This window comes from Neurospora tetrasperma (genome assembly GCF_000213175.1).
Source record: "Neurospora tetrasperma FGSC 2508 unplaced genomic scaffold NEUTE1scaffold_6, whole genome shotgun sequence".
In the NCBI taxonomy this organism is placed as follows: Eukaryota; Fungi; Ascomycota; class Sordariomycetes; order Sordariales; family Sordariaceae; genus Neurospora; species Neurospora tetrasperma.
Genome location: NW_009799104.1, coordinates 1070812 through 1093404, shown reverse-complemented (window position 1 = coordinate 1093404; position 22593 = coordinate 1070812). Strand labels below are relative to the sequence as shown.

Sequence of the window (22593 nt, the reverse complement as noted above, 5' to 3'; positions counted from 1 at the left end):
GAAGAAGAAGAAGAAAACGCAGGGACCAGTTCTGGTACACCCATGTACCCATGGAGCAAATCTCCAGGGACCTCGGGTGACCCAATCCTCTTCGACACTATTCCCATTGAGCACCGTGCACTTGTACACTACTGTCTACTATTGTACCGCGAACAGCGTCCATCCCTCGAGCTTCCGTCCTCTTTCTATGCAGCTCACTTCTGCAGCTTCACGTGAGCTCAACACCACAAACAACCGTTACAGGAAATTGCTGCCGGACGAATAACCAAAAGGGTGGCGCCCGTGACATAAAGTTCCAAGGGACACGGCATACACTGCTGGGGCTTTTGCCTCCTTGGGATCCAATGGCATTTGCGAGATGCTGTCAGACTGCCAGATGCGTCGATGTTGTGTCACCTCCGGTCCTTCAACGCCATCTTGTACCATAGTGTAGAGGTAATCTCCAACGAGATACAAATTGAGAGGACCATATTGGAGGACTTCGCTTTTCGATCGCCAAGTCCTGCTAGGCCTAGGGACTACCTGTATCGGAGTACACAGTACACGTGTTTTTCCCTAGCTGATCAGGGGAGAGCCTAGTGAGATATCTCCCTCCATCACCACCCCCCGGCACTGCAAAGGGAGCCACGTTTTGGGTGACAATTTTGGAGCATCGGTCTCGGTGGACCCCCCGACTCCAAAACCGCTGCCGGGGATCCTGTCCACTGCCATTCCCGGGGCCAGGACAGCGATGATTTTCGCATACTTGGCCAAGGGAAAAAGGAGGACACAGAGCAAACTTCTCGGGCCTCTTTTCTCATATTTTCGGCCTCTCCCACACCACTCAAGTACACACCCGATCCTATTTCCCTTTTGTTTGTTTTTGCTTCACTGTCAGGCTGTTCCTTGCACCCAAGAGATGACCGCCTGCCTGGGTCGGAATCGCCGGGACGCCTCTTTTCACCTCTGACCGATTTCGACGACTTATTGCTGCTGGATCCCGGAATTGCAGCTCTTGACGCAAACCTTTTGAGTGACATATCTCCACCACCTTTTTTGACAGCTCGGCATCTTGCGCGACTTCAGGGAAAACAACAAGAACCAATAAAAAAAAAAAAAACAGTATTTTCCACCGAGCGTTGCTTCCGCACACACACACGAAAAAAAAACCTCTCCACCGCCGACCGACTTTCTCATCGAACAAAACTTCACTTCTCATGATTTCCTCTCGGTGATCAACTCTTTCGAACCTCAAGGCCTGGGTCTGTTTGGAGTTTTGCGCCCTGGAACCCAGAAACCGCATGTCTACCGGATCCGCGCAACCTTCATAGTTTTCCATTGTTCTACAGCGAAAAAAAGGCCCATCATGGGCCCTCGATCAAAGTTTCCTTTTTCCATACCGGGCCGGAAAGCCAAGCCGGTCCCTCCGCCTCCTCCTCCTCCTCAACCACAGCCACCTTCTGGCCCGTTAACCAAGGCACAAAAGATCCTTGGCACGGGGGAGATCAACATCGATTCTCCATGGGAAATACGAGCTAGTCCGGCCATCAGCAACGCCCCTGTTTCGGGCGCAGCTCATCATAATGAGAGAGATGTTGGTCGGCGAAGGGCTCATCACAATGATGCGGAAGCGTCCGTTGCCCACGAAAGACGGTGGGATAACGAGCCAGAACCGGCCCCAAGGAATACGGGCTGGCAACATAACGAAAGGCCCGAAGCCATGAACTACGAGGTTGCCAACACCTCTCATCAACAACGACGACAGTCTAGCTCGACAATCGCATCGTATTACGACAAGCAGCACCAGCTACAACAGCAACAAACACAAAACTCGGCCATGTCCAAACAACTCCCATCCAAGGCCCATCAACTACTTGATTACGACAACGGCATTCCAGAGACGATACCCGAAGCGAAGATCAGGAAAAAGAAGTCATCCATGCTTGATATCTCCTCCCGCATACTGAAATCCAAGACTTCCAAACACCTAAAGCCTGATTTGGTTGACTACAGCGCCCATGTTCTCGGGCCAGATATGATTACCAACTCTCCAGCTATGCCGACAACGCCCGACATGAGCCAGCAGCCGACGAAGCGCCGGACGGAAAGGACAGATTACGAACGCTACCAACAGGAATCCTATGCCAACTCGGCCGGGCAGGAGATGTACGAGAAGCCAGGTGTGGATGAGGGCCCGGCACCTGACGAAGACGTCTCTTCATTCCCAGCGCCGCCTTTGAATCCTGCTGCAAGAAGGGTTTCCCTGTCTCTGTTTCCGCCAGCACCGAGCGGTCGACCAGTTCAAACACCCAAGCAGCCCGAGGGCCCCCCGTCCAATGCTTTTACACCTTCCAGCTCAGCATCGCCTCACGCGGACAGTGCAAGCATCTCGAGTCGTCACACCAGGACCTCCAAGGCCTCGAAGCGGACAGATCGCAGCATGACCGAGCTTGACCTCCAGATGAACAGCGTCTTGTCTCTTTCATCGGATTCAGAGGAGGATAGCTATGAGCCATCTACACAGAACTCGCTGGCCGTGCCAATGGGGTTGGGCGAGCAGGGACCAATGAGCCCAGCCAGCACTCGTTCCGCAAGCTCGCTACCTGCCTCATTGACAGCAGATTATAGCCGGACCAAGTCAGCAAAGCGATCCCAGTACGGCACGCAATCGCAATTTCTACCTATTCCCGAAGGTGCTGCGGCAACTGATGTCTCGAGGAAGAGCTCGCGAGGCAGCTCTCAGAAAACAAGCTCATCGAAGCAGCAGGCAGCATCGTTGCTGTACCAGACTTCCCGTCTCTCCATCGGCAGCACATCCACCTCCCAGACCGCGATGCATGGTGCACCTGCTCAGTTGAAGAAGGAAACCAATGCCACGCCCCCCCTGTCGCCAACCAGCGTTGACTTTTATCTTCAAAATCGCAGCAGCGAGATGTTTGGGGCGTATGCGCCAGACAACAGATCCGTATACAGCGGTAGAAGCCTAGGAAGCGAAGGGATGGGTCCAGGCCGGCGAGGAAGCAACACCAGCAGCATCCAGGACAACGCCAGCGGGCGGTTCATGGCCGTCACACGACAGGAGGAGATGTTGCTAGCAGCGCTGCGACAGAAGCGCGCCCGCATGCGCGAGGATATCCTTGCCGAGTATGGAGACAACCGGGACGACATGGACGGCGATGACGCGAGAGATGGGCGCCACTCTATGCTAAGCGAAAGCCCCACCAGCAGGGTTTCGAGGCAGTCGTCGGCCAGCACGATGCGCCTGATGGAGGCCCACTCGTTGAGCGCGCGACCACATGGGCATCAGCGACCGCAGATCCGCATCAGCACTGGATCCGTCGATAAGAAATCGGATAGAATGTCGGAGTCTTCGGGACAGATTTTTGTCATGATGGACAGACAGCTTAGGCAGTCGAGGGGCGACGATTCGGAGCCCAGCCTAGATATGGATCGATTTATGCACTATGACGACGCCGGCGACGAGATTTTGACGAGGGGTGCTTTCGGTGGGCCTTATGAAGGCGATGACAGGCGGAATAGCCGATCCAGTCTCGGTGCGCACTCGACTTCCGGATCCCACAGGGCTCAGAGGACTCCGTCCTCGCGCTCCAAGGCTTCGTCGCGGGACAGGAGGGACTCGGATCAGGTCAGCCCCCAGACTTTTGGTCATCTTTGCCGCGAGGCGGAGCGCCGTAACCGAATTGTCGAGGCCCCTGAGGAGGACGACATGGAGGATGGCATCCCCCGCCCTGACTCGCCCATCTCGCCTGGTGACTTCCCGGTGCCTCTTTCGATGCTGAAGAAGAACCTCAGGCTGAGCGCTGTTGGACATTAACCGATACAATGCACAAATATCACAAAATCAAATCAAGATGGATGGGAACCCGTGGATACAATAACAAACAACAACAACAACAACAACAACAACAACACCATTAACAAGTTGAACATGACAAGAAGAGCGGTACGAAGGTAGTACGGAGGGAGGCATAGCTTTGCATTTCTTTTTTGTTTATGTACGAGGAAGGAACGGAGAGTCAGAGATACCACAAGAACAAAGGGGGAGGGCAGGGTAGGGCAGGGACAAGGGAAGGCAACATAAGGGTTTTTGGGCGGGAAAACCAATGACTTGTTATCATGATTGGGCAATGGATCAGCAACTCACTAGCAAACCGTACTCGATGTTTTTCGATTCGTATTTTGCGGCCTGGGAAAGGAAGAGGCAGGATCCCACGACAAGTCCCTGGCATTCTACGAGGCTGTTGTTGTTGTTGTTACAACTAACCAGCTTCTGTACATGCTCTTTTAATGGTGGTTGCTGATCATTGCTGATGATGAAGATAAGCTTTCTGAGAGTTGTAGTACATGTATACCACACCACACCACACTTATACCCGGTTGGAAAAGGAGTGAGGATATGTCATATACATAGCACAACATACACATACAAACTAATAATACGCGACAGACGCGATTGACTTCCTCGGGAGAGGATAGTCAAACAAGACTGATACTGTTCTTTGATGCTTCATGGCGATTCGTGATGGAAGATTGTGAGTGTCTGTGAGATTTGAACGTCGCCTTCGGACTAGACAAGAGATCATCATCGTCTTCATCTCTCCCCTACTTTACGATGGGTTCAATAATGCCAAAGTATTAACTGGGGCCGACAAACTCAGGGTACATATCAAACACCATATGCCCAATCTCGGGAAGGTAGCGATCGGGATATAGTGTATAGCAGGCGCGCATCTGTAGATGCAAAGGAACGAGGCCACGGCATCAAGGCGATGGCCAACACAAGAAGGAGTGAGTTCAAGACTACTGAGTAATTCGAAGGAAGTCATTACTACGGACAGCGAGACAGACCGTCAGCAGCTGGACGGAATTTCATGAAATTTGCACTCGTGCAATCTCTCTAAATCCTCTCTCTATTTAATAACACCTGCTCCCCTCCCAAATCTTCCTCCTCCTCTTTTCTTTTCTTCATAGAACATCATGACTGACTGCGCAGTAATCAAGAAATCCGCGTAGTACGGTGGAGAGCCTGCATTGCACATCGTGGTGCTAGCCGCCGTTGATTGTCCTTCGGGGCCGTCTGGTCGCAATTTTTGGTTCTCAATCCAAGTGCAATGCAAGTTATTGCAACTGTTTATTTTTTTTTTCTTTTTCAATGTGTGCTTGGCCTGCGAGGTCGTGCCATGGGGAAGAAGAGATTACCTGTTGATAAAACAGCTTTTGCACTGCCTGCTGGCTGGTCATCCGCTTGTTGTCGATGCTTAAAATGGAGGGCATTCCCAGATCCCGGTTTGCACTATCTGGATGGAAGATCTTATCGTGCTAACAAAGCCGCTGACATGGCAGGCGTAAGTTTGCTAAAGCAATATCAGACGTCCAACTGCCTTTAACTGTAAAACCTGACCCCTCCCCAACGGGTAACATAAGGCCGGCATCGCCAACTCTGGTCCACTTCCCCACCAGAAAGCATGTCGTCAGCAGCGTCATCCTTGATCGCTTCTCTTCCCTCCTCTTCAACCTACGCAGCAAACATGCCACTTCGACAACGAACGCGACACCCCGCACAATGACAAGACAATACCTGAATTGCTATCTAACAATCTCTACGCCGACAATGCTCTATGCACAACCATACATAACCAATCAGAGAAAATGACATAACAATCATCGGCATCATTCCATCGTTTTTCCCGTCCCTCCTCCACAACCGCATCGCGACCACGGCCATGACCATGCCTCAGCCCTGCCTTGCCCTTTCCTGCCTCTCCACCTCCGCGCGGAACACATTCACCCCGCCCAACCGCGCACTAGTCGGGCTCGTCGGCGACCAACTGTCCCGATCCGTCAACTCGACACCACCACCACCACCGCCGCCCTTGTTATCCCCAGCGCCCCTCGTCGCGATCATCCCCTCTTCAAACCCCGACACTCCCGCGCCAGCGCCTCTCTTCCCGCCAACCCTCTCCGAATAACTCTTCCTCACTCCATACCCGCTTCCACCACCCCTACCTCCCGGTCCTCCCCTTCTCTTACCGAAGAGTCCACCAACCCACGGCACTGCCCCTTTCCTCCTATATCCCCACACCGCAAAAGCGATCAATCCACCGAGCACCAGCAGAGACACAATGGCTACGGGGACGGATATGGCGATTTTCTTGCCTTTGGATAGGCCACCAGGGTCACCGACCAAACCGTCATCGTTGTCGTCGTCGTCGTCGTCGTCGCTGTCGTCGCCGTCATGATTGCCGTCCTCATCGTCAACATCATCGGACTGGTAACCGTTGGTGACGTAGACCAAGGGACCTTGCTTTGCTTCGGTCGGCGCGTCTTCGTCGTAGTTACCGCTGGCCCAGACAGCCATGGTGATGTTGAGTCTGATTATCGGGTACGAAGAGGAGGACCCCAGGAATGATTTGGGAAGGGGGAGCAGGGCGAAACCTTGGTCGGCGGGGAGGATGGAGAAATGGGGGAGGGTTGGGGTTACGGGCTTCGGGGAAGAAGAGGAGGAGGAGTCTTGGGAGAAGGAGACGTCGGCAGTTTGAACAAGGATTTGCACGCGTTGGTTGGGGAGGGCGAAGTAGAGGGTGTTCCATGTTACTACCGAGGGGAGGTATCAGCATGGTTGGTGGACCTGGAGGATGCGAAATGGGTATGCAATGGGTCAAAGGGAGGGAAAGACTCACTATAGTACCCATGTCCAGGCCTCAGGATCGCATCCCGCTTTGGAGCGCAGAACGGCTCATCGAGCGATTGCTGCGGTAGACAAGCCAGGAAGTCGCCGCGGGGGTCGGTCACTCCCGCGATGCCCAAGGCAGTTGGAGCAGGGTTGAGGCTGGTGTAGGTCGCCAGAACCCCGTTGTCTTTGAAGCTGCTGTATGCTTTAGATACGGTGAGATACGGCGGGGGCGCGCTTTGGGTGCTTTTGTCGCCGTCGCGGTAGGTCGTCACGGTGGGCGTGATGGTTACGCCTTTGGTTGTGGCATCGACATGTACCCAGACTTTGGGCGAAGGGGCGACGGTTTCTTGGGCCTGAGGCTGTGGTTGTGGTAGGGCGTGGGCGACCAGGGCGAAGCCGGCCAGTGTCATCGCGAGAATGCCCCGGAGGGTTGGATGAAGATCCATTTTGAGGGATGCTGTTTTGCGAGAGAGCGATGAGATAATCGTCCCAGGCAGACGACGGAGAGGTTGCTTTTATCTGCTGGATCAAGCTCGCCACACTCATCATCCGGTTGTTGGCAGTGCCGCTCTGCTAACATCGTGATCAGTCCAATTGCATAGTATTTGCTTGGACGTGGTTGGGCGCTGCTTACATCATGAAACGTTACCGGCCGCTGTCAACCAGTTTGGCATCAAGGAATCTGGCAGCCTCGCGATTATATGGATGGTGTCACCAATGTCACCAACGAACTGTGAAAGTTCAACAAGAGGTTAAGCTTCGTATGCCGTGCAAAGTCGATTTTGGAAGCAGGTCTACGGTGGAAGCAGATGCGTATAAATTGACATCAGAAGGCAAAGCTGTCTTCGCGGGTCATGTACATGATCTCTCTGCACCAGAGTTGTTGCGGATGGCCGGTTCCCATGAGCTTGGACAAGAAGAGTCTCTATGCAAATATGGTGTAGGGGGTGAAGGGGTGTTTTTCTCTTTTTCCCTTTTACTTGTTGTTTCTTCACTTTCTGCTTCCAGCCCTTTGTCCTATCTCCTCAGCTCCCCACCCTCCATCACGCGCACGCCTCTGCTGTCCCAATCGGGATAAAAAGCAATGTTCCCTCGTGGTATTTGGGCTTCCAGCTTCTTCAGCTGTCAAAACCTCTGGGATAGGCCTGCTTTACAGTGGCAATGGCCTTCCCCAACATGGTCTGAAGCCCTATCGGAGACCCATCTGGGTGCCGAATCGACGGTGTTATATCACAGTACCAGAGTTTGTTTGCTGATGGCTTCCAGCAGCCTTCACTTTATTGTCCATAAGCTATGCGGGGAGCACACCATCAAGCCATCACCCTATTCTCATTTCTTCTTTCGACTCTATTGATACTCGCCACTCGATATACAGAACCACACCATGGGGAACCACAGTGATTGGCTTAATACCACCCTCTCTGTGAAAATTATTGCGGGGTTTGACGGTTGAGGATGGCACAGCAATGGTGTGAAGGACGGCCTGAAGCCTGAAGGACATGCCTGACAGCTTCAACCCGCATCTGGGTGCTACACTATTGGAATCCGTATGCAGGATTATATAGGATGTCCTGGGTATTGATGAGAGCGGCGACGGGCTTCAAGTCCCAACTCTGACCAGTGCGAGCCGAATACGGCAAGTCCTGACTACCGAACGCTTCTGGCTGTACGTACAGAGCTGAAGAACTATCGTGGGAATCTCGTGGTTGGCCAACACCCTTTTGGATGCACCATGACCGGTCCGGCCTGTTATCGTCGCTTTTGTGGCGTTTTGTGCGGCAAGTCGGAGCTATGGAAAAATGGCCTCCTCTTTAGCAGCCGAATCCTAGTTATAGTCGTCACGGGCCTGATGTTTGTATTTTACCACCCTTTAGGCTCGATATGTCCTTAGAAGGAAGCCCTTTATAACCCGTATCGAATGCACCCCTTTTACATGTGTGCTTACTACCTTATTGAACCCAACCTCTCATCCATCTGTCTGTCCATCTGACATCATCTTGTTCTCTCTATTTTAGTCAACTGGGCCGTTCTTTACTGAAACAAGACACATTAATGTCATTCACTTAACTTGTTTGATATCCAGTCACTGTGTGTTTCGTTTTGATACCCACAAAATGAAAACCAATGGCGTTGCCAAAGCAGCTCTTGCAGTTGGACTTTCAGCCACTGCCCTCGCTCAAACCTCCTGCGACAAAGTTCTTGTCCCATCATATAACCTCCCTGTCGTTGCCGCTGGATGGCAAGCCCAACTGATCGCCGGCGAGTTGACCAAGCCCCGAAGCCTTCAGTTTGATAGCTCGGGTGCTTTGCTGGTTGTTGAGAGCGGGAAGGGTATCACTCATCATACGCTCAAAGACAATGGAGGCACTTGTATCTCTGTCTCTGAGTCCAAGACGCTCATCGATGAGAAGACGGTACGTTTCCTTCTGAGTTACAAGAGAAGCAAGATCAGCTAACAATCAACAACAGCTGAATCACGGCATTGCTCTCTCCAAAGATGGCAAGACCCTCTACGCATCTTCCGCCTCGGCCGTCTACGCCTGGGACTATGACTCCAAAGCCGGCACCGTCAGCGGCAAGCGCGAAATCGTCACCAACATGAGCAACAACGACCTCGTCACCCGCACCCTCCTTCTCTCGCAAAAGGAAGACGGTTACCTGCTTGTCTCCCGCGGCAGCGCCGACGGCAACGAGGCACAAGCCGAGGTGCTCACCAACGGTCTCTCGCAGATCCGCGCCTTCGACATCTCCAATATGACCAGCTCCACCAAAGCCTACAACTACAATGAAGACGGCATCGTGCTCGGCTGGGGCCTGCGCAACTCCGTGGGGGTCGGCGAGCACCCCATCACAGGCGGCATCTACGCCGTGGAGAACTCCATCGACGGCGTCACCCGCAACGGCAAGGACATTCACGAGAACAACCCGGGCGAGGAGCTCAACTTCTTTGGCTACCTCAACGGCACCAAGATCCTCCCCAACCAGGGCGGCAACTTTGGCTACCCCAAGTGCTTCGCCGTGTGGGACGTGTCTGAGATTCCCGACAACGATTACAACCTCAAGATCGGCTCGCAATTCGCCATCACCGAGGAGGAAAACGCCAAAACCGTCTCGGGCAATCAATTGACAGACGAAACCTGCGCCTCCGACTACGTGAGTCCCCGCCTCACGTTTCCGGCCCACTACGCCCCCATGGACATCAAGTTCGCTCCCAAGGGGGACGTCGCCTACGTCACGTTCAGGGGCTCCTTTGACAAGACGGATCCCGTCGGGTACCGGCTGTCCGCCATCTCGTTTGACTCTGTCACTGGCGAACCGACCGTCTCAGCGGAAAACAGCCGCGACGCTTTGCAGCAGCATGTCATGATGAATAAAGACAATTCGGTTTGTCCGGATGAGTGCTTCCGACCGGTGGGCATGGCGTTGGATTCTAGCGAGAGGCTGTGGATGACGAGTGATAGTACGGGCGAGATTTATGTTTTGATGAAAAGGAAGACGGAGGAGGAGAACCCGACGACGACGACGACGGAGAATGGGACGATTGTTACGGGGACTGGGACTGGGTCGGGAAGCGAGAGCTCTCCGAGCGCGACGGGGAAGGGCGAGGATGATGATGATGATGAGAATGCGGCGGGTAGGCTGTTGGGTGGTGGTGGTGGGTGGGAGACGAGGGCGTTGATGTGGGCGGGGGTTGTAGGTGTCGCTGGGGCTTTGGCTCTGGTTTAGAGAGGATGGTGATGATGGTCTGAGGATGAGTTGGAGAAGAGATGTGTCAGGGTGTGAATGAGGAGGTGATGAGTGACTGAGATGTTACATGAGAATAAAGGATGATCAATGTGTTGGGCCACTACCGAAGCTATGAAGGCCATATTAAGAGACTACGATATTAATCATCAGATTCACTACTGAAGTTGCAACACGCTAAACAAGAAGTAAACTCCAGACTCGAAAGAAACGCTTATGCAAGAATGCTATGCCGTAACATGAAAGACGAGTAAACAACCAGAGGTAAAGTCAAGCGATCCAGCACCCAGGTGATTGGTAACTGCAAAAGGGGAGGTGGAGGAGAACTGTGTGCTGTGCCAGGTCATTGCAGGAAAAGAGGGCCATCAATGGTCTCGGTGTCCGAGGTGGGAATGCAACTGGAGGAAATTTTCTGAATGTCGAGAAGCTCCCAATGGACGAAGATACGCTGAATACGTTCTCATGGTGTGTAAACCTCGTTTGTCCTAGGAACAATCATGAAGTCTCCCGCCTCAGTATCTGGGATAGGGAAATGGGATGATATGGCGTGGCTCACAAAGGTTGGATGTTTGGATTATCAACATGCCAATGAAATGCCATTCTCAATCCAGCCTTGAGTGTCGAATGAGGGCGTTGGAACGCATTTTCTGGAACGGATTCCTGCGAATATGAACCGAGTGGAAAGGGTTATGGTGAGGTGTTGGGCCCGAGATGGTGTGTTAATCCGAGGAGAAACAGGTTCAGGAAGGAGTTCGGAAAAAAACATTGGGTTAACTCTCGCCAACCTCGTAGGATTTGCTGATTGCGTGCCATTCTTCCACGTTTTTGCATGTACAGCTCGCTTGTCTGATCCTCTCCAGGCAGGTGGGTGCGGGTACGGGTGTGAGGAGCACCGATGCGGCAGATGTTTAGAGGTAGCTGGGCCCAAGATGATTGGGTACCACACTATTTGCACGTTGTCTTATGGTGTCGAATGAAGACTGCTAGACGGCAAAACCTCCGTTCTCTGCTCCCCATACCTTTACTTCAGCATGCAGTTCCAATTTCCCGGGTAACCCCAGTAACGTATTCACACTTAACAATGCCCGCACCTCGTCTTCAACTCGCTTGGCAAGCCGCGAATTGCCTCCTTCTCTTTTCTTGTAAGGACGATGCCGAAATACTTCTGCAGGGCCTTCACTCTCTGCTCTTCCGACTCAAATTGCTCGATGATCTCGGACTTATCGCCTATCCTCCTCTTAACATAATCCTTGTGCAATATCAGGAGGCCTATAGGCTGTTCCTGTTTGTCGTCGTCGTTGTTGTTGTCGTTGAGCAGAAGCCACATGCACATAACGGTCTGCACAAAGAAGCTTTGAGGGCTGGTCATAGTTGATAGGTTCATGACCTCAAAATCGGCCGGGAAGAACTCTGTGTCGGCGGCAAAACAGTACATTTCCTTCCAGGGCGCAGACGGGTTTTCCTGGGTTGAGTATACCCATATCCTTTGGTTGGTAGGATCGGTGTGTTGGGAGAGGCTTTTGTATTCGAGTTTACCTCGTGCTGGGGAGACTGTGGTAAAGATGTAGTTGTGCTCCAGAGGCACTGGATTAACCGAGCCGTGGGAGCCGAATCCTACATCAACCAGATAACGTGTGTTGTTGATGGTCACGATGTTGACCATGTGATTCCTGAGAATCCCGTTAGTGCACGATGCTTACTTAGGTGGGCATAGGCCTCTGGTTGGGTACCACAAACCATCCTTTGTACTCTCTATCGCCTGCCTTCACTCTTCCCCCCACGTTAATGAGTGTGTAGCCCAGACTGCGCAAGACGGCCCCGAAGAACGTATTGACTTCCATGCAGTAACCTCCCCTCCCCTTGTCGACGATCTTTTCAAAAAGGTCCTCCAGGTCCAGTGACAATCGGTGGTGTTGGGAGTAATGCAATGTCAGACTCTCGAATGGAACGCGGGCCATGTGGCGTAGCTGCAACATGGCGAGCCTGCCGAGGTCGTCTTCGGCATCCTTCGGCGAATAGCCGATATGCCGGAAATAGCGATCCAGCTGATCTTGGGTATATGTTACCATCTTTTCGGCTCCTTTTTTTTTTTTTTTCTCTCTCTGAAGGGAACAAAGCGGGAGGATTTTGCGATAGATGTATAAGTAAGAGAAAGAAGAAACGAAAGACGAGATTTTGAGTCTTCTTGTATCAGTTGTGGAGATGATCACAAAGTCCCCTGCCAAAGTTCCCCGCCTAGCAAACCCGTTCACTTAGGGCCCCGGTACTTGATGCCGGGAATGTTGGGCCCAACTTCCAAGGAACCCTCGCGATTGCCACCAGTCGCAAACATCGATGTGGAATACCTTGGGTTATCCACCCCCCAGGTTCTCTCGTTCCGTTGAGTTAATGGACTAGTTCTGGGCATATGTTACTAGGTGATGCGGTGTGGAAAGTTCAAGAACAACTTCAAACACTGCCCTGTAGCATCCGCGTTTGTCGGCCCCCTGATCTTCATCCCCACTCCAACATGACGTCCTCTAAATATGGGAATTCCAGTACAGCTCGACAAATCAACCTAAAGAGCTGCGGGAAGTCGAAGTAGCAGCTGCTGTGCTGTCTAGTTTGAACGAGAGGGAGAGGTGGTTCGGGAGCCAAGGAAGTACTAGCCAAAGTGCGAGGGTAGAGGTAGGAGAAGGAAGTTATATCAAGTTGGAAGAAAACGAATCGGATGCTGCTTCTGTTTACACAAATAAGTTGTATCAGGACTAAGGTCTCCGCAAAGTCCTTCCAGACTTTGATCCATGTTTGGTCAAGTACAGAACTCTGCTGCAAAGTCTGGGTTTCGATGGGGTTGTATGTGTGGCCGGTTTTTGGTTGGTTCTGTAAACACTCTTGCCCCTTCTCCCGAAGCTACACAGTATGCTTCGCTGAGCCCCGGTTATCAGAAGCCACTACCAGATGGATATAGTCCCCTCATTTGTTCCGCGCAGCAACTCAAACTCTGCCAACTGTCATTTTCTTGACCTCAGGAAGAAGTCGATTTTAGCGAACCATAAACCTATACAAGTTGCCACGTATGGCTCGCAGGAGAGCACCGCCTCTTTACACTTACCAGCTGAAGGTTAGGATGAGGTGAAACTCACGAAAGGCTTGCCAAGAGAGCTCAACTGCTTGCGGGCCATACATGGAGCCCGTAGCGATGAGTCGCAAGCAACGACCAGCGACGGCGCGGTCCAAGTCATTGCTCAAGGGGTTACTCCAGACGCACGCGAGGTGGCAGGAGGGAAGGCATCGTGCTGGCTTTTCGGGAATGCTCGTTCGATTCTAGCCACAGGAGGGCAATCTGAACGAGTGGGTGTGAAAGTCTGGACTTGTAAACTTCTGGTTAGCTTGTTGTCAATCTCCGGAACTGCAACTCGGACAAAGTGAGGACAGTCGCTCGAGGTGCGGGAGCACAAGGATTTTCTGGGAAAACCAAGCAAAAGGCGCAGGGAGGGATGGTGATTAAAGTCATGGTATATTATATTCGACCCTTTGATAAATCGCTTTGACCTTATGGATACTATTTCTTTTGAAATCCAAAACTCCAAACAAATAAGGCAACGCTTAAATGAGGTTCTTCAGCTGCTGACCGGCCAAGAACTTTCTCAAATTCTCGACGATCAACTGTTCGGCACCCTGTGGCCTGCCGCCGGCCGCGTGTGGGCTGAGAATGAGGTTGGGGGCCTTCCAGAGCTTGCTTGGCTCAGGAAGAGGTTCTGTCTCGAACACGTCGAGAGCGGCACCGCCAATCCTCTCCTCCACAAGAGCGTCGTAGAGGGCATCCTCATCGATGGAGGTGCCGCGTCCGACGTTGACCACCCAGGCGTGCTTGGGGAGCAGCTTCAGCCTCTCGGTATTGAGAGCGTGCCTTGTGGATGGGTCGCCAGGGAGGATCATAACCAAGGCGTCGGTCTCTGGTAGCAGCTCGGCAAGCTTGTCCTCAGAGTATACCTCGATTCCATTGCGGACACCTTGACGGCGAGCAACTCCGCGAACCTGGGATCCAAGTTGCACAAGAGAGGGGGTGAGAGTCTTTGCGATATTTCCGAAGCCCCAAATCAAGACGCGGGCGTCACGGAGGGTGGTGAATCTATCGGCGGGACGATCGGGCTGGGGACCGCCGAGGTGACCGGGCCACTTGCCCTGGAGCTGGTAATCCCGCATCTCGTAAAACCTGCGGGCGGCATTGAGAAGGAGACCAAGGGTATGCTCGGCGACGGTGTGGTCGTGGAGACCAGAGCCGGTGGTGACGGCGACCTTGGAGGTATCGAAGCCGGCGCTGAGAACGTCATTGGGACCGGCGGCGAGAGACTGGATCCAGCGCAGCTTGGTCAGACGGTTGACGGCATCTTTGAGGTTGTCGGAGGAGTTGGTCCAGGTGACGAGGATCTCGGCATCGACGTGCTCCTCGGGAATGGGAGCCTTGACGTCGTAGGGGTGGAGCGTGACGGAAGGGAATCCTTCGATCTGGGAGATGTCCAGCTTGAGAGAGGTGGGGTAGAGGAGCTTCATGTTTGATGTTGCTGCAGAGAGATGCGAGTTGATGCGGGAAAGAAAGCGGGTGGGAGTTGACCGCATTGGGCTCGTCCTTTTATGGGATGGGATGTCGATGATGATAAGTCGTCCTCGTTTTGTTGGAGTAACCTAGGTTGGGTGGGTTGGTGATGAGATGAACGCCCGGGGTTGGATTCCCTTGGGGCGCTGTTGGAGGGGTCTGGTTCCGTCTAAGGGCCAAAAGGTGGGGTGGAGATGCTTCCGGTCCATTTTCCCCAGAAGTTCCCGTCCTGAACCCCAATTTCCTAGGGGTTTCCTAGGGGATTTCCCCGCTTCCCCCCCCTCCGGGCCCCTCCCCCACGCACAATACCCCCACTTGCCTCCCACTGACTCCCACTGACTCCCACTTCCTCTCGTGTCCCCCAATCTCCCACGTTCGGAGAAATTTGACAAGACATTGCGGGCGCCCACGGGGTACAATGTCCCGATCTTGGTCACGGTTTCGGCTGAATTTCGTGGTGGGGGCCGAGTGGCCAGGGGCAGGTTGGGGCGTGGAATCCAACTCGGAGCCCTTTCCTCTTTTCAATCACGTCAGCATACAAAACAAACACACCCACAAACACCATGCCAGTGTGAGCTCTCCAACGTTGTCACATATTATTCAATGCTATATCAAACTCATTAAGCCATGGTATCGTAGCACATCCTCCCAGAAGCCAAATGCCCAAAACTCCAGCCAAATCATGTTTCTTTCCCTTAACCCGGTAGCCTTGATTCCTCAAACTCCCTTTAGCCTCGCTATTGACGTCTGGCATCCTACATCGCCTTTCCAACCTCAAATCCAGTGCCTCCCGCAGTATTTCCTTCGCCAGCCCTTCTCTCTGCTTCCTGACCCTCTTCCTCTGCGCTTGACTCGGCAACTGCCGGAAAGTAACTTAGCGTGTTGGGATCCGCAGCAACACCACTGGGGCCTTGTGCCGGCATTGGCTGACCTGTCGGGCCCCCGGCATCCAGGCTCGAGCTCGGCTGTCCTATCAGCGTAAATTCGCTATCAGCCCTTCGAAGGTTAGCCGGATGAGGCGCCAGCTTCTCATTATCGGAGGGGTCCGACTTCGGAATGGGAACGGTCGAGGATCGCGATGGCGGAGGTGGCGTGGGGTTCACATCATACACGGAAACCACTGGCGTCGACTTGGTGTCCTTTGTGGTGATCTCAGGTTCCGCCTTTGTTGAGGCTTCCGGCGAAGACGACACATCATCGGACGGCGAGGGCTTACTCGGGCCAGGTTCGCTCGAGGCCGGGGCAGGACCAGGTCCGAAAGGAGTGGGAGAGTTCCAAGGAAATCCTGGAGGAGAAGGCGCGCCTCCGTTTCCAGGAGTCATCATCGGAAACGCTCCCGCTACGAACTGCGCCGGGATGATAAAATGCATCGGCGTTCCTTGCTGCGGCGTCATGGAAGCCCAATCGGGTGTTGCCATCGGCGAGCCAGTCGGCGGTGCGGCGTAGACAAAGAACGGAGCGCTGCTCGAAGAAGATGGGTTGGCGAACATGGTGTACATCGGGGCCGGCGGGAGAGGCGTTTGGGAGTTCATCCCATAAGCCTGGCTTCCACTTGCTTCGGATGGCCTGCTGAACGCCTCCTTCTCGTGGACCTCAGGCCGCTTTCCGTTGCCCATGCCACTGCCTTGGACTTTGTCCGAACTTGTTCTTGCGTCTTCCAGTTGGTCTTCGAATTCCTGCCTCACGTCCTCAAGCTCATCGCTGTGGTTATTCTTCAACTTCCTGATGGTAATGGCCTCTGGAAAAGATATCAGCTGATGAGCAACCCGAAAAGACAAACACAACGCCACTTACCACTCAGCATCTGCAAAAACGTAAACACGGTAAGTGTCATCATCAGAAGAGGAACAAGCTGACCAAAGGACTTGGGGTCGTTCTCCGGGTTGGTGCCATTATAGAGTTGGATCCAGCCTGACCGGTCCACCCAGCGGCGAAGCATCTCAATGTACTCGGAAGAGGAGGCCATCGTGTATCCTGAAATTACCAGGCCAGCCAGGAGATAGACGCCATAGACCTGTCCACCGATACGATTCACCCACTTCAGCTTCTTCTGTCCTATCATGTCCACCAACCACTTGCAAAACTTTTCCCGCTTTCCGCCATTCTCCCGTCCTGCGCGAACGACCCGACCAAGGGTAACAATGTTGGCAAGGACGTAGTACAGGACAAGAATGACGAAGGGAGTCCATCCGGTGATACGGTCGCCCACCTTGAACAGCCCGGCTCCGTGGAAAGACTGCTGCAAGGTGTTTGCAAACTGCTCAGCGCTCCCTTGGAAGCAGGCGGCTGGTAGAAGGAGGGTGCTCCATTTCTCGTCGTCTTTAGGAACTGCGGTCGGAAACGCAAGCTCGGAACCTGGGGTTGCCTGGGTAGAAAGATAAATTCCCGTCGCGAGATACAATAACCCTGTCGCTACCGTCCGGATCCCGGCCACCCAAGGGTGCTCCCAGTAGTGCTTGGACACAAGAAGGGTCAGCAAGTGTGTGGCGCAGGTGATCAACAGCATGTTCGCAATAACATTGTAGTGGTAGGCCGAGATGGAGCAGGCTTTGGCGAAGCGCATCGTGATGGCGTACGCCGCTCCGGTGAAAATCTGCTGATCACTACACGAGATGATGAGCATCTCGAAGAAGCCGCCGATGCTGAGCTGCCATCTTTTGTTTTCCTTCTCTCTGTTGAGCAGGCGGTTAGCAACCCCACCTTCCTTGGAGCGCTTCGTCCATCCAAGTATGACTTACTCTGCTGTTATCCTTTTTTTGAGCTTTGTCAACTTGGCGTAGTGCCACAAGACATGCAAGAAGGCTATTATTAACGCAAACCCCGTTATAACGACAAAGGCTCCGAGGATCTAAAGACACGGAAACGGGTAAGCTTGTGTCCACATACAAGTTGTGCTCCGGGGAACCTTACACCGATACCCGCAATATCTGGATCTGGGTTAAAGTCTCCGGGTCGGTTTCCTCCGACAGATATCACGGTCTTGTTGTCGGATGCGTAAACTACAGTACAATCTACCGCGATTCCATAGTGCTCACGACACTGCGGTACTGAAGTATAGGCGCCCATGTTCACCGCTGATCAGGAGTCCTGATCCGAGGACGGCAGCTGGGGCTTGGATGTCGATGGACGATCAAAACTTGAAAACCTCAAAAACCCGGTGATGGCCGTGAAGAAAGAAGTATACGCAAACTCCCCAAGGGCGAGAGCCCAGCATGTGCTTGCCCCCGAGCCGAGAGAGGGCTCTCGAGTTATAAAGCCCATCTGGTCAGTCTCTCGAGTTCAGAAAGGAGAGCCAAGCCCCACATGCGGCTATTCCGTCCGCGACAAGGGTTTATCACTGGACTTGGCACCAAAAGCACCCCGGTCCCTCAACTCAAAGACAGGGAATGCTGGAAAATGCGGTGATACCCTTGAAAAGCTTCTTGATCCAACAGAATCGCGAGGATGCTCTTCTACTGGCTGCCGCCTTGGCGGACCCTAGTGTCGATCATTGGGTTTCAAGACCCTCTGCGGTTCAGGCTGGGACTGTCAGTAGGTAGTGTACACGACAAAACTGACCTGTTGGACGGCCGTGATGGTTTGCGACTTTCAGTGGCTTGGTCGAGATGATCCTCTGCTGGCATTGGTGCCACGACGGCCACAACAGGGCTCTTTGGGCTCCATAATTCCGGATGAGAGCTGACCAGCCACGATACGACATTTCAGCAAGCATGCGGTTTATGGCCGCGGTAGCTCTGCCGGACTGTCTGCGACTGGTGCTGCAAGAGAGCCTTCTCCAGGAGGGCCGGTCCGAAAGTTTTTTTTTTGGGTGGCCTCTCCAATCAACAAAAGGACGACAAGGGACTCGCTGCCAACGAAGAAGCTAGCTACTGACAGCTAGACTCTCCACAGAATAGTAAGGAAAAGAAGGGCTGCAATAAACCAGTGGCTGGGAAAGAAGCTTTGCCGGACTTCGACTTCAGCTTTGTCGATCTCGACCTTATTCCCTCCCTCTTTCTGGCTGCAGAAGGCACATGCAGTTTTCGACATTTGCCCATTCATCGGTCGTCACAGATGATCACGAATCGCAGACTCCAACATGCACGGGTCGTGAGTTGCATGAGGTTGTGGCAGTTTGTGATTTAATTCGATGCCCGTTTGGTGCGCCTTCCCCTCTCCCCCTCCCCCCTCATTCAGCTCTCGTCCACTGGATATGTAAGAAAGCAAAATTTTCCAATCTCTCCAGTCTAGGCCTGAATTGATCCCATGGCCCTTTTTACCCATCCATCCTTCACCCAGCTCTTCTCCGCATCGTCCGCCGATCTGAGGAATTCAGCTATCGTTGAAAGCGCCACTAACCGCGGGCCATGCTCCGGTTCTGGCAAATTTGGGGAAGGCTGTCGGGACTCGGCGGCCAAAGGCCAAGGGAGGGTCTGGGTCTTTTTTTTTTTTTTTTGCTCTTGAGAAGATTAGACAAGTCGTTCGGGCCTTGAGGCCTTTTGAGTCTGAGGGTGTGAAATGGCCATGGTGTGATGGATGGTGGAAATGAGATATGTCACTCCCAGTGGCTCTCGAAGCTTCCTAAGATGCCTTAGAACTTCAAGATAAGCCTTATCAAAACCAGGAATACCCCCCTCCGTCAGAGACCGAGACATCTTCTAAGATGCACAACACTGGCCGTTGAATGGCCAAGTGGGCTGTATTGTGGGGACTAGAAAACCAATGCCTGTCATGGACTGTACAGAGGGCTGAAAGGTTAGAGAGTGGTGATCAACGCCGTACATAACGGCAGTATGTAAGATTCGTCCTATTCCCCGACTTGGCCGCTATTGGTTGTGGAGAGGAAGTCTGGACATGATGAGCATCATTGACAAGGCAAGTCTGGACACACCTGCAGGCACCGTGGGACCTGCAAGACTATAAACGTGCATGCGAGACATGCTGCAACAGGCTGGGACTGCTTGGGACTAAGCGAAGTGGCTTCTTTTCCTCCGTGGGGGAATGTCTCAGAGAAACAATTCCATGTCTACTCGTGCTACGGGAGGTGGGCGGTTGCGGGAGTCGGCACGATGTCCATATTTCGTTTCAGAGGTTATGAGACTGGTACCTAGAAAGCTTAGGGAAGCTCTCTTCTCTTAGATACAGTAAGTAAGTGGCTAGCAAAGCCTGTAGACCCTACTTTGTATCCTGAGATGTTGTAGGAAGAAGGTCGATGTTGGTTGCACATTTACAGGTCTTTCTTCGAATGCCTCGACAGCTCTGGGCAATGAAACTGTGGAAGTTTCACGATATCTTGCTATAATTCTTCGAAGCTCAATTACTATGTTACAGCCCAGCTCGATACCAACGTGATGCTCAAGTCAGCCCCGAAAGTCAAAGTACAGGCTTTGTGGCATTTGTAGCGGCTTTGCGCACTGGACTACTTATGTAGCAATTTCTTCGCCCCACTTCAACAAACCATCAAAATCCCCTTGTGGTGTAGTTGGATATCACGTTCGGCTGTAATTGTCTAGATTGTATACCGAAAGGTCACCGGCTCGATTCCGGTCGAGGGGACATTATGTTTTTTTTCTTTTTTTTTCTCTTGTATCGTCGACTATCGTTTTCCACCATGATGAAGACAACTGGCAGATTCTTGAATTAGCGGCTTCTTTTTTTCTTTCTTGGGAACCACAATTGCAGTCTCTACGAGGATGGTAAAGTCTCGATTTCACATCAGCGGCATCATCATTTGAGAGTGGTGTTCGCTAGATGTAGCGCACAGGCCACTCCTACGAAAACTGCGTTGTTTGACTGCGACTTCCATTTCCATCATCACTTTTCTCTTCTCTTCTCAATTCATCATCAGTCACTTCGCTCACTTTCATGCTTCCCTTTCCATCAAACGCTCACCACCAGTCAAGAGTTGTCAATCTGTCCCAGCCACCACGCAAATCGCAATGTCACACCCGCTTCAGTTTATCAGTGCTTCACGCACTCGGAAACATCTATCACATCGCGCGTGACCAACGTTGAGAAATCAATGATTTTATTCTGCGACACACGCGTTTCTATACTGTCTCACTGCGGAAATCCGGCTTTTTTCTTTATATCACACTGATTGAAATCCATTGCAAATCCCATCAACTGCCGAACTCTTCTGTCACCAAATCGAGCTCCATCAATCCTTCCAATGTATTCCTTCCATGTTCAAGTGAACCAACCAATCATTCCATCGTTTATTCATTCATTCATCTCCCGAATACCACACTTCCTCCTCTTGGATCCTATCCTTCCAAACTCGTCTCAGGCATCAGCCATAAGCTTAGCAGCAAGCAACCGGCTTGATCATGTCAGCATTAGGCTTAGGCACCATGGGCGTCTGAGGACGAGGAATAGGATCGATGTCATCGATGCACTCATCATCGGAATCGTCGCTGGTGACCGGAACTAGAGGAGTCTGAGGGCGAGGGACCGGCATCTCATCATCGCCGTTGGGGTGGGGAGTAGGAGGGCGGGGAGCGGGCTTGGAGTCACCCTCACCGTCGGAGTTGGGAACAGGGACGAGAGGGGTTTGGGGACGGGGAATAGGGTCGTCATCGAGGCATTCATCGTCGGAATCGTCGGAAGTGACGGGGACCAAGGGTGTCTGAGGACGAGGGACTGGCATCTCTTCGTCGATGCACTCGTCATCCGAGTCGTCAGAAGTAACAGGCACCAAGGGTGTCTGGGGACGAGGGACCGGCATCTCTTCGTCGAGGCACTCATCGTCGGAATCGTCGCTGGTGACAGGGACTAGGGGAGTCTGAGGACGAGGAACGGGCATCTCTTCGTCGATGCATTCATCGTCAGAGTCATCAGAGGTAACCGGGACCAAAGGAGTCTGTGGGCGAGGAACGGGCATGTCATCGCTATTGGGCACCGGGACTAGAGGGGTCTGCGGGCGGGGGATGGGGTCCAACTCGAGGTGATCACCATTGGGGTGAGGGGTGGGGGGTCGAGGAGCGGGCTTAGAATCGCCCTCACCGTCAGAGTTGGGGACCGGGACCAAGGGAGTCTGAGGGCGAGGAATAGGATCATCCCTCTTCAAGGGGCCGGACTCGAAGCCACAGTTGTCGGGCTTGTTGGGACCGGGGCTGCCGGGACGAGGCTTGCCGGGCTCGGTGGAGGTGGTGTAGTCCGACTCCGGATGGTACGCCTTGGGAGAGACGTGGGTGAAAGTCTGAGTAGCGACGCAAGTAGTCATTTTGTTGATGTTTTGGTAGTTGTTGGTTGTTAGATGTGGTTACTTTGTTGTTAGCTTTGGTTGTTGCAGTGGTGGTTCTCGTTGGTGTGAAGATGTTAATGCTGATGGTGATGAGGGAAGAGAAGACCAGGAACAGGTCGGGGAATGGTTCGTTATATGCACTTTCAAGTCGCATACTGTCGAGTTACGGGTTCCCAGGTCCGCACAACTCTGGAGGCTTGTCGATGCATCGTAATCACTGGAAGCAGCATTGTTGGTGTCGACACAGAGAGATGATTCACGAGAGTGTTTGTCGTCTTGTATTTCACGACATAGTCCGGCATCAGCTGAACCAACACCATGATGGGCTTCGGCACCGACAACACAAGTTTGATGCAGAAACACCTACAGCTA

General features: G+C 52.9%; 7 protein-coding genes across 7 annotated transcripts; 2 read left to right on the top strand and 5 right to left on the bottom strand.

The window, feature by feature from the left end:
* Positions 1 to 1345: 1345 nt before the first annotated feature.
* Positions 1346 to 3923, top strand: NEUTE1DRAFT_148587 (uncharacterized protein; the record flags this gene model as incomplete). The annotated part of the gene is made up of 1 exon (XM_009855865.1): positions 1346 to 3923. The coding sequence occupies one exon, from the start codon at positions 1346 to 1348 to the stop codon at positions 3812 to 3814; it is 2469 nt and encodes an 822-aa protein (XP_009854167.1).
* A 1811-nt stretch (positions 3924 to 5734) lies between these two features.
* NEUTE1DRAFT_87319 (uncharacterized protein) lies at positions 5735 to 7119 on the bottom strand (the record flags this gene model as incomplete). Its single annotated transcript, XM_009855864.1, has 2 exons — positions 5735 to 6594; positions 6681 to 7119. 2 exons carry the CDS (start codon positions 7117 to 7119, stop codon positions 5735 to 5737), a joined length of 1299 nt encoding a protein of 432 aa, XP_009854166.1.
* Positions 7120 to 8787: 1668 nt separating this feature from the next.
* NEUTE1DRAFT_68632 (uncharacterized protein) lies at positions 8788 to 10588 on the top strand (the record flags this gene model as incomplete). Its single annotated transcript, XM_009855863.1, has 2 exons — positions 8788 to 9087; positions 9143 to 10588. The coding sequence occupies 2 exons, from the start codon at positions 8788 to 8790 to the stop codon at positions 10397 to 10399; spliced, it is 1557 nt and encodes a 518-aa protein (XP_009854165.1).
* A 904-nt stretch (positions 10589 to 11492) lies between these two features.
* NEUTE1DRAFT_124490 (uncharacterized protein) lies at positions 11493 to 12486 on the bottom strand (the record flags this gene model as incomplete). The annotated part of the gene is made up of 2 exons (XM_009855862.1): positions 11493 to 12087; positions 12155 to 12486. The coding sequence occupies 2 exons, from the start codon at positions 12484 to 12486 to the stop codon at positions 11493 to 11495; spliced, it is 927 nt and encodes a 308-aa protein (XP_009854164.1).
* Positions 12487 to 13901: 1415 nt separating this feature from the next.
* Positions 13902 to 14959, bottom strand: NEUTE1DRAFT_68626 (uncharacterized protein; the record flags this gene model as incomplete). The annotated part of the gene is made up of 1 exon (XM_009855861.1): positions 13902 to 14959. One exon carries the CDS (start codon positions 14951 to 14953, stop codon positions 14006 to 14008), a length of 948 nt encoding a protein of 315 aa, XP_009854163.1.
* Positions 14960 to 15569: 610 nt separating this feature from the next.
* Positions 15570 to 18696, bottom strand: NEUTE1DRAFT_124488 (uncharacterized protein; the record flags this gene model as incomplete). Its single annotated transcript, XM_009855860.1, has 4 exons — positions 15570 to 16734; positions 16791 to 17668; positions 17735 to 17844; positions 18583 to 18696. The coding sequence occupies 4 exons, from the start codon at positions 18694 to 18696 to the stop codon at positions 15752 to 15754; spliced, it is 2085 nt and encodes a 694-aa protein (XP_009854162.1).
* A 2583-nt stretch (positions 18697 to 21279) lies between these two features.
* Positions 21280 to 22200, bottom strand: NEUTE1DRAFT_148581 (uncharacterized protein; the record flags this gene model as incomplete). Its single annotated transcript, XM_009855859.1, has 1 exon — positions 21280 to 22200. One exon carries the CDS (start codon positions 22198 to 22200, stop codon positions 21280 to 21282), a length of 921 nt encoding a protein of 306 aa, XP_009854161.1.
* Positions 22201 to 22593: the final 393 nt, after the last annotated feature.